Raw genomic sequence first — 10769 nt, forward strand, 5'->3', positions numbered from 1 at the left:
GCTGGCTGCTTGCAAACACACTCGCTGAAGCACTGGACACAAGTGCGGTGGAGCAAAGTTCAGAGCTAGATTTTGTACGTTGCTCAGAATTTTAAAAATCCCATCCGGTCTCAGGCAAAATGCAGACCGGGATTGCCAGAGCTCCTGCTCGGGATGAAAGCCTGCAGAAAGTAACTGAGGCTGTTAGCGCAGGGTGGCTGGGAGAGCAGATTCCCAACCCCTATTATCAATACAAGGGGAGCTCTCAGCACTAGATGGCATTTTGTTTAAAGCCACAGGAGGGCGATCCCCAAGGCGTTACAGAAAAATACATTAGAAAGGAGTCATGAAGATCAGTTGGGGATTGGAAAACCTCAGAGAACGGCCAGAGCCCTTCTATGCCGGCCTCACATGAACAGCGACATTGAGGAAACTGTCCAGAGTTGCTGTATGTGCCAAAAATACAGGCCAAGTCAAGCAAAAGAGCCCCTGTTGGTGGCACAGGAAAAGATTGGCCCCCTGGGGCAAAGGAAGCCTGGATTTGTCTACAGAGGCTAGAGAAAACGGTGTACTTCTCCTAGACTATAGTTCTCACCTCCCCGAGATAACCCTACGAGAAGACACTAGGGCTAAACGGGTGATGGCGCATATCAAACCTGTTTTTGCTAGACATGGTCTACCTGTCATGGTAATGTCCGACAGGGGCTGCAGTTCGGTGGCCATGAGGTTACGCAGTTTGCAGTGAAATTTGGGTTTAGAATATAGCCACTCGTCCAGCGTTTCTCAAATGTGCCCACGGTGACCACCAGGGGCTTTTCTTGCTGCCATGACCTCCTGGGTGGTGACGGGGTGCAGGGGGGGGGAGCAGTGGTGCCTGCCCTGTCTGGAGCCACAAACACTGTAGGAGCAGGTGACCAGTGTGAGTTCCCCACCTTCCCGGGGCGGTGGGGCTCGGGCATTGGGCTTCAGCCCTGGGGGGGCGCGGCAGGCTCTGTCCGTGTGGTGGCAGGCTCTGTCCCCCATGGCCCTCTCCGCCTCCCTACCCACCTCCCCATCTGGGGCTTAATTTGGCTCCCAGCTTCCCAGGGCTGAGTAAATTTGCTGTGGAAAGTGATATTAACAAATAGACAAATCTCACTTTTCACAGTGGCAGATTTACTAGCTAGCAAATCTAAAAAGAAAAGAAAAAAAAAACCCTACCAAAAAAAGGAAAACATGTAAAGCAACTTATTTGTGTTTCTATTCTGTTTAGGTCCAGTAAAGAACAGAGACATGATTTTTATTATTGAGTCTTCAAAAAAAACCCCAAACCCTACCTAAATAAACTACAGTAATTTGGACATGTGCATGTGAATATTTATTTGTTTTTCCTAAAGTTAATTAAGTATTTTAGGAAAAATTGTCAGAGCGGCCACTAGCAAGATTTGGTGGCCGCACTCGGGGGCCACCAAAAACTTTGTTGTGAGAACCCCTGTCCATGCTATCCCCCATCGAACGGGATGGTGGAGAACAGTGTCAAATGTCCTAAGCCGCTACTGAAAAGGACTGCCGAGTCAGACTCTGGTCCGTATTTAGCCCTATGAAATTACAGACTGGCCCCCAGGGGGTGTTCCCGCTGCCATTCTGATCAACAGAAAACGGAGAAGAAGAATGCTTTCACCATCAGACACGGACATCAGCAAGACACTGGGACTTGCCAACAGACGAGGCAGAACAAAGCAATCAGCATGATTTCGGATCCACTTCACAATGATGCAGTGGTTGCCATGGGGTCATTTGAGGCTGTCACCCCAGATGGAGACATAATACAGAAGAATAGGCAACACCTCCAAATCCCAGGGAGCGAGAGAGATAAGGGGCATCAAAGCAGCCGTCTTGCCTGAGAGGGTCTCAGACAGGCAACAAATACAAGAGAATGAGACAACAGAGCCGCAGGACAGGGTAAAACCGGAACACGTGGGCCTGCTGCCTCCTGAGAGCAATGGTGCTGATGTCTCGGGGTAGCCCTGAGGTCCAAACGACAGCGCAGGGCACCTCCGAGACTAGCTGAACATTGCTAGGAACTTGATCCCTGACCTGATCTTGAAGGGGGGCGTAGTTTGGGGTAAAATATCATTGATTTGCTAAGCGTGCTTCCAGGAAAAACAAAGGAAGTTCTTGAAGCTACAACAGCAAGTAGGGGGAAATAAATAAAACGGTTTTTAGACTCTGCTATGTTCAAATGGGCACGGTTAAGGGCACTGGACGGGCTGAAAATGCAGCAGCTGTGGTCCTGGACACGTCTGGGTGAAATAGGAAAAGGTGTTTAAAAGATGTGATTATCCAAGCTGTCGTTGGGACACCAGGAACAGAGACACAGGACAACGGGAGCGATGCTCTCCTCAGGGAGCCCAGAACCCTCAGCCAGTGAGCCCTCTGCCACAGCAAGAGAGAGCACTTTGCTGGTGCTTAAACTGTGTCCGCTCCCGGCCACCCCAGCCTGTCAGCCAGCCCCAAAAAACTCCTCAGGACTCTGCCAGCCCAAACCTTGCCTTGCCGGTAACATGCAGCGAAGCCCAGAGCTCCCCAGAGACTCTTGCCCTCCCATTGGACACTCACAGAAATGATTAAGTTCACTGCCTCCCAAGAGCCTGTTAGTGTAGCTGAGGTCTCACACTTCATAACACAGCCCTGAGACGGTTAATAGTGAAGCTAAGAAGTTTGCTAATACAGAACAGAGAGTTCGGTGTGCTGCATGATCAGTTATTACACTTACGAGATTATTTATGGGGGTACAACCTGCACTTGTCACAGATGACAGGTTCTTTTGCGGGCGGCTACTTATTGGTGATACTAAGCAGAGAGAAGAGAAACAGGAAACGGTTAGAAATAAAAAAGCTTTCTAGTGTCTCAGACTAACTTCAGGCAAAGATTGTAACTTGCTAAACAGCTTTCTCAAGTACATCAAGCTACCAGCATCGCCAGCCCATCTGGCAGGAGGATCCAGCGTTCACAGAACTAGAGGGTGCTGTTCCCTAAGTGATGGATAACTAAAATGTCTTGTTGCTCTCCTTATATTTCCCAGAGTTCACGGTCTGCTTGAAAAGCCAGGAAGCCCTCCTGGGATTCAGACTCCAGAGTGTCCCCTACTGTGTCACCAAGCTGTTTCTTCCGCCACTTGTGAGCTTGACGGTACATGTCAATGCACTTTCACTGTCCTCTGCCTGTGATCAAGCAAGGCAGACAGGTAAATCCACGTTCCTTTGTCTAGGACAGGCTTGTTTATCAACAGCCTCCAAAACAACATATTTCTAGCACACGTACATAGCTCTTTATACACAACCCGTACATACATCACCCAAAAACATTCATGACCAGTGAGTCTCCAATTTTCATATTATACCTTATGACACTGTTTTGTAGTATAATATATGATCCGTTGATTCAACTGTCTTATACTTATGCATATTGATTTCTTCTATAATCCCAATTATATTTGTCTGTATTAACTAAAGCAAATGGTGATGAGAACTCTTTCCATTCCATTAGTATCTCTGGAGGATGTTAAACAGAAGCTACCAAAGTCAGACATTTTTAAATCAGCAGGTCCAGATAACTTGCATCCAAGAGTCTTAAAGGAGCTGGCTGAGGAGCTCACTGGACTGTTAAATGCTGATTATCAGTAAATCTTGGAGCACTGGGGAAGTTCCAGAAGACCGGAAGAAAGCTAATGTTGTGCCCATTTTTAAAGAGAGTAAACAGGATGGGCTGGGTAAGTTGAGGCCTGTCAGCCTGACATCAATCCTGAGCAAGATAATGGAGTGGCTGATACGGGACTCGGTTAATGAAGAACTAAAAGAAGAGAATGTAATTAATGCAAAGCAACATGGGTTTATGGAAGAAAGACCCTGTCAAACTAGTCTGATATCTTTTTTTGATGAGATTACAAATTGATTGATAAAGGTAATAGTCTTGATGTAATATACCTGGCTTCTGTAAGGCGTTTGACTTGGTACCGGGCAACATTTTGATGACAAAAGTGGAACGATATAAAATCATCATGGAAGACATTAAATGGATTAAAAACTAGCTAACTAATAGGTCTGAAAATGTAACTGCAAATGGGGAATCGTCATCAAACGAATCGTTTCCAGTGGGGTCCCGCAGGGACGGTTCTTAGCCCTATGCTATTTAACATCTTTATAAATGACCTAGAAGAAAACATAAAATCATCACTGATCAAGTTTGCAGATGACACAAAAAATTAGGGGAGTGGAAAACAATGAGGAGGACAGGGCACTGATTCAGAGTGATCTAGATCACTTGGTAAACTGGACTTAAGCCAACCCTGCATTTTAATACAGCGAAATGTAATGCATGTCTCTGGGAACAAAGAATGCAGGCCATACTTACAGGCTGGGGCACTCTATCCTGGGAAGCAGTGACTTAATAAATTTGGGAGTTGTGGTTGACAATCAGCTGAACAGGAGCTCCCAGAGCAACACGGTGGCCAAAACATCCTGGGAATCTGGGCATAAACAAGGGAATCTCATGTAGGAGCAGAGAGGTCATTTTATCTCTCTATTTGGCCCTGGAGTGATCGCTGCTGGAATCCTGTGCCCAGTTCTGGTGCCCACCGTTCAAAAAGGATATTGATAAATTGGAGAGGGTTCAGAGAAGAGCCACGAGAATGATTAAAGAAATAGAAAATCTGCCGTAGAGTGACAGACTCAAAGAGATCAGTCTATTTAGCTTCACAAGGAGAAGGTTAAGGGGTGACTTGATCCCAGTCTATAAGTAGCTACATGGAAAAAAATATTTAATAATCAGCTCTTCAGTGTAGCCGAGAAAGGTCTAACATGAGCCAAAGGGTGGAAGTTGAAGCAAGACAAATTCACACAGGGACTAAGGCATTGATTTTTAATGGTGAGGCTAATTAGCCATCGGAACAATTTACCACGGGTCATTCTCCCCCACTGACAATTTTAAAATCAAGACTGAATGTTTTTCTAAAAGATCTGCTCCAGGAATTATTTTGGCCCATGTTATACAGGAGGTCAGAATACATGATCACAATGAAGCTTTCTGGCCTTAGAATCTATGACTCTCTAAGTTGTTCCAATAGTTAATTACCATCACTTGTTAACAATTTGCACTCTATTTCAAGTCTAAACCTGTCCAGCTTCAACTTCCAGCCATTGGATCTTCTTATATCCACAGACTGCAGTGGGGTCCGATCTCAGCTCCCCCAGGTCTATCTGGAGTCACCACCTGCCTGCAATGAAGGCAAGGCCAGATTCTGATCTCAGCCCCCCAGGGTCAATCTGGAGTCACCCCTGATTGCAATGAGATCAGGGCTGGATTCTGATCTCAGTTATGCTGGGGTCATGCCAGAGTCACCCCATGTGAGCCCCACTCTCACAAAACCCAGAAGACCTATGAAAAGAACCCGACACTATTTATTGTTCCATATCTCAAGGTTTTGAAGTAAAGTATCCGTTCCCCCAGTGTAAATCCAGAGCAATTGCAGATCCATTGGGGTATGTCAGTTCAGACAGAAGCCCAAATATCTTCGTTGGGAGCAGAGGTTGCTCACAACTCCCTGAAGATGCTTCTGTCAGAAGATATCTTCAGGTTTTTGAACTCTTCAAAGTCTTTCTGATGCTTCTTTCTAAACTCATCCAGCTCCCGCGCCCGTTGGATGAAGGGTCCCGGGCCTTGGGGCTTGGCCAGGTCGTAGCTCAGCTGGAGGTACTGTTCTGGGCTGCATCTCATCAGCCTCACCTCCAGTCTGAGCACCTCCAGCACCCGGTTTTTCAGGGAATTCTCTTCCTCACTCCGGTGCCAGTCGAAGAAATTCATCGAAGGCAGGAAGTAGCTGGGCAGCTGTTTCTTATCCAGGCTGAACTCCAGCACCTTCAGCAGGGTCCCCAGAGCATCCAGCTCCATGGCCCAGTTCTCTGTCTCTGGGTTGAGGTGGGAAGCCCAAAAAAGAACCATCTGCAAAAGAAATATGCAGCTCTAACCACTAGAGACTGCTACCCTCCCACAACAAGGGCTAGAACCCAGGAGTCCTGGCTCCTGGCCCCCCTCCCCTAACCCCCTCCCCTCCCAGAGCTGGGGAGAGAACTGAGGAATCCTGGCTCCCAGCCCCCCCCCGACCCCCCCTCTAGCCTTCTAGATCTTTCTCCCCTATATCCAAGGATGCTCCTATCACCCATTTTCCACCCCCTCCTACCCTGGCTCCTCAGTTTGAGTTACCTTCAGGTGGTAGGAGGTCAGGACTTTGCCGTAGCGCGGTACCCACTTTTCCATATTGATTTGCTTCAGCATCCGCAACACCTTCAGCCTGCACCCACCATCGGTGTCAATGTCCTTGAGGAGCTGGGTCTCAGCCAGGGAGAAGGTCAGCCTGGAGTGGGGTGGAGGGAAATGGGGCAGGGCTGAATGGGAGTACAGGGTCAGACAGACCCCCATCCCAAACCTACACTCTGTGTGTGTGTGTGTGTGTGTGTCCCCGTCCCCCTGCGCCCCCTGCTGGAGGGGATGAGCCCTGCTCGGTGTACATTTCTGTTGCCTTCTGCTGGAACACATGAAATTTGCATTTTTACCTCCAGTATGAATTCTTGGCCACCAGATCGGTCCCAGTTTTGTAAATTTCCATGATATTCCAGGTGGGTTTTCTCTGCTCAGCGCCCTGCTCCCGGTCCCACCAGTCGGAAAGCCACCTGAGATCCTGCTGCGGCCAATCCATGGACATGTCCACTTTATTCCGGATGGTGGGCACCAGGTCTATAGACACAGGTCGGCCATTCACCTCTGCACTGAGCTGCACAGCTGGACTAACTGGTGTAATACCCACAGTGTTCTCCAGTTTAATGTTTCCTTGGAGAAGGCAAGACAGAGGAGTGGGAGTTAAAAGCAAACAGTTGACATAGGTCAAAGCTTTGCAGATCTGAGATGATGGAAGAGCAAAGGTTAAGGGAATGAGGGCCAAGATCCTAGGACTCCTGGGTTCTCTCCCAGCTCTGGGAGGGGAGCAGGGTCTAGCGGTGAGAGCAGTGGGGGCTGGCAGCCAGCATTCCTGGATTCTATTTCTGTGTCTCTTTGACATTGTGTAACTAACTTCATCTCCATGGGCACACGGTGAGTTAGTGGAAGAACTGAGAATAGAAACCAGGAATCCTGACTCCCAATCCCTAACTCTGGGAACTCCAATATGTGAGAGAGATTATGAAGGAACAGTGAAAAATTTCTCACCATACAGCTCTGCTGGTGCCCCTTAATCCTGAACTCCAGCCCTGGGCTTCCCCCTTTATGCCCCCCAGCTCTGCCGATGCCCTGACCCATAGACCCCGCTATTACAGCTGTGGGCTTCCCCAACGCACAGCTCTGCTTGTGCCCCTGAACCCCAACCAGCAGCCCCTACTATCCCAGCCAGGAGTTCTCCCACCCCGCACAGCTCTGTCATGCCCCTCAAACCCGACCCATAGCCCCCTTTTCAATGTATTTACTATTTTACCCTATGCAATTTAACAGTTTTCCCTTCTGTATTTCCCTCATGCTTATAATTTCTCCACTTACAGAGTCCCTTAATGTATATAACTTTTACTTACTAATTCCGGTAGCAAGGCTTCTCTCTAAAAACAGAGATGGGAGAAGAAAAGGGCTAGTTAAAATCTATGACACTCAGAGTCTTGTATAGAAGGTTGATTACAAAGGTAAAACTGGAAGAAAATGATGAGATTCCTGCAGGGTTGGAAGAAGTCGAATTTCTTTGTGCCTATATTAATCAAGTCTTGGCCAACTCACAGTTACAGCTACGGGGTTGTCTTAAGTGCTGAAATCAACACACACTGGAAATACGATGTTAGCCCTGTTCCACTCTCGACTGTTCCACTGTTTAACTACTTCACTTATGGGGATGATTTTTATCCCAGTATAGGAAAATCCTTACAACCCCTGCTCGCATGGGTGCTGTTCTACCATTATTAAAGGGCTGTCGCGCTTGGCAAAGAATTGACTGGAGCTACAGCAACACAAGCCCGGTGGAAATGGAATTAAGAACATCCTCAGGCCATGGATATAAAAACACAACGGTTACCCAGTGCAAGGTGGTATTATGCCTTTACCAAGGTCGCACCTCTTTGGCAAACTACTTGGGAAGTTAAAGAATGAATTTTCAGCAGGTGGCAAAAAGATAAACCTGAAAAATATTCCTCACTCGAGCTGCTGGGGTTTAGGTCGCCCTAGTTACGGCACTCGCGGTACGGAGTATTCAGACCCCTCAGTGCCGTAGCTATGCACCTAACTTTTCTGTGTAGACGAGGTTGGAAAGAGCTCAATCTCTTTACTTTATAAAAAAAAAAAAAAAAAAGAGTAAGAGGTGACTTGATTACAGTGTATAAGGCTCTTCATGGGGAGAAAATCCCAGGTACTAACTGGTTCTTTAATGTAGCAGATGTGGGGCGGCAGGAGGTAAACCGGACACCGGGTGACCCAGAGTCTATTGTGCCGGGCGCATCCACCCACCCCAGCTCACCTCTAGGACTCTGGTGTGCTGGGAGCCTCTACCCCCTCCCCTGAAGATTTCAGTGCAGTGAGAGCATCTACCCGCCCCCCCCCCACAATTCCAGTGCACTGTATCGACCCACCCCCACACCCCCATGATCCCAGGGCACTGGGTGCACATCCACCTTGGAGAGCCCGACTCCAAGCACATTGCCTCTCGAGAAGTTTACGTATAGTTTGTTATGTTTGTTGTTTATATATATAGATATTTAAAAAACTTAAAAGTTAATAGAAAAAAACCAAGAAAGCAAAACAAAACAAACACTCTATGGCAGTGTTTATCATCTTCCTGTGGCCTTAATTAACTGATGCAGTAATAATGAATTAATATTCACACAGAAACTTACCTTTAGTCAGAGCTTCCTGGACACAGTCCCACAATGTTTTCATTACACGAAATGGATCAATGCCATTCTTCCAAATCTGTAGCTGAAAAGGGATGTAATAAGACATCTTTAGATGCTTTAATCCAAATCAAGAGGAAGCTGCAGGTTGGGACTGAGTGGTACCAGCAGAGCTGTGGTGGGGAGTCCAGGGCTGAGAGACTGGGGGCTGTGGGTGGAGACTAAGGGATGCCAGCAGAGCTGTGGGGGCAGAAAGCCCCGGGCTGGGCTAGCCAGGGGCTGCAGATCAGGATCGAGGGGCACTGGCAGACCTGAGGGGGCGCCGGGGGGAAGATCCTAGAACTGGGCTAGCCGGGAATGACTTTTTGAATGCCCTATGATCTCATTTACCTGCTGCTTATTTATTGTTTTTATGTCTTCCTCTGTGAGGTCCATGTCTACAGTCTTCCTCTCCAAGAGATCTCTCATTATCAGCTTGTTATAATCCACCACCACCTTGTTCCCCCAGCGGTACACCGGCACCTCGGGCTTCAAGCTGTCCCAGACAGGCAGAAGACCTTTTGGGGTGTACAGCTTGCTGTACAGGCTGCCCATAAGGATCAGGTTCATGTTGTAATGGATGGGGACCAGGAAGTCGTAGTCGCTGCTGCTGGACTCTGTCTGGACGTGGAGGTCCTGGGCTTGGCTGCCCACTAGGATGGCTTCCCCTGTGAACAGCTCCACCTTGCACTTACACACTGAAGTCATGATCCTGCTGACCAGAGCTTGCACCAGCTGGCACTCCTGCTTTCTTCTCTGCTGTTCCTTTTGCTCGGGATACACATGGTTCCCCAAGAAGCATTTCAGTAACTCCTGGACATGTGAAGGAAACTCAGCCTGTTCCTCTTCCATTTCCCTTGGCACTCCTGCCTCACTCTGGTACTTGCCCGCCATCCCTGCGAGGCACAGATGGCTCCTGGCAGGGCTGAGCCCTCCTCAGTCCCTTGACAAACTCTTGTGGTTCAGCTCTGCATTTCCTGTAAAGACACCCCCTCTCCTGCTCATAGCTGAGCTGCATGGGGGAAGGGAGTGTTGTTTGCAGGCGGAATCAGCTGGTTATTTCTGCCAGAGAGACCTTCGGCATCTGACTTACCGGAAATGACGCCACCACAATAATACAATAGTAAAAACATGAGTCATTAGGAGACAAATTCCACTTCTTTCAGACTCACCGATTCATAGATTCTAAGACCCGAAGGGACCCCTGTAATCATCTGCTGAAAAGTCCTGTATAACACAGGCCAGTGGACTGCCCTGAATTCATTCTTGTTTGAACCTAACCCTAGTTCATATTGGCAGGCTGTCTGGAGCGGCTCAAGAGCATGAGCACCAACCTCAGGGCAGACTGCTAAGAAGCAGGGTACAAACCAAAAATTGGTTGTGAATTCTATACTTAGATTTTGCCAACTAGTTATCAAGTGTAAACTCCTCTGGCACTATACCAGCCTTAAGATAGAGTGACAGACAGTCCCTTTGGATACTCTGATCTATCTTGCACCTACACACACCTGCCTTTGTGATAGATGGTCCCTTACACCAAAAATCACAACAATATTCAGGTTCCTCCCGAGCCCAAAAGACCGATCACTTACCCCAGATCAATTGCACCCTAAATCTTATACCAAAGACAACCCACTTGTAGCAAATCCTATAATAAATTATCTAAAGATTTACTAAGAAAAAGAAATGAGAAGTTATTTACAAGGTTAAAGCAGGTAACACACACACAAACGAGTTACAGCCTTAGGTTCCAAACGATGACAGAAGCTTCTACAATGTGCAAGCTCTATACATCCCTTAGGGCTAGCCCTTGCCACGCACTGGGGAATCTTTTGCTTATGCTTAGTGACCCTGGCC

At 47.8% G+C, this 10769-nt stretch overlaps 1 protein-coding gene across 1 annotated transcript; it reads right to left on the reverse strand.

The window, feature by feature from the left end:
• Positions 1-2529: 2529 nt before the first annotated feature.
• Positions 2530-10342, reverse strand: LOC140912287 (uncharacterized). Its single transcript, XM_073346474.1, has 6 exons — positions 9264-10342; positions 8877-8958; positions 7575-7598; positions 6570-6843; positions 6220-6370; positions 2530-5958 (listed from the first exon to the last, which is right to left on the reverse strand). Exons 1-6 carry the CDS (start codon positions 9804-9806, stop codon positions 5551-5553), a joined length of 1482 nt encoding a protein of 493 aa, XP_073202575.1. The 5' UTR covers positions 9807-10342; the 3' UTR covers positions 2530-5550.
• Positions 10343-10769: the final 427 nt, after the last annotated feature.

This window comes from Lepidochelys kempii, chromosome 6, assembly GCF_965140265.1.
Source record: "Lepidochelys kempii isolate rLepKem1 chromosome 6, rLepKem1.hap2, whole genome shotgun sequence".
Classification (NCBI taxonomy): Eukaryota; Metazoa; Chordata; order Testudines; family Cheloniidae; genus Lepidochelys; species Lepidochelys kempii.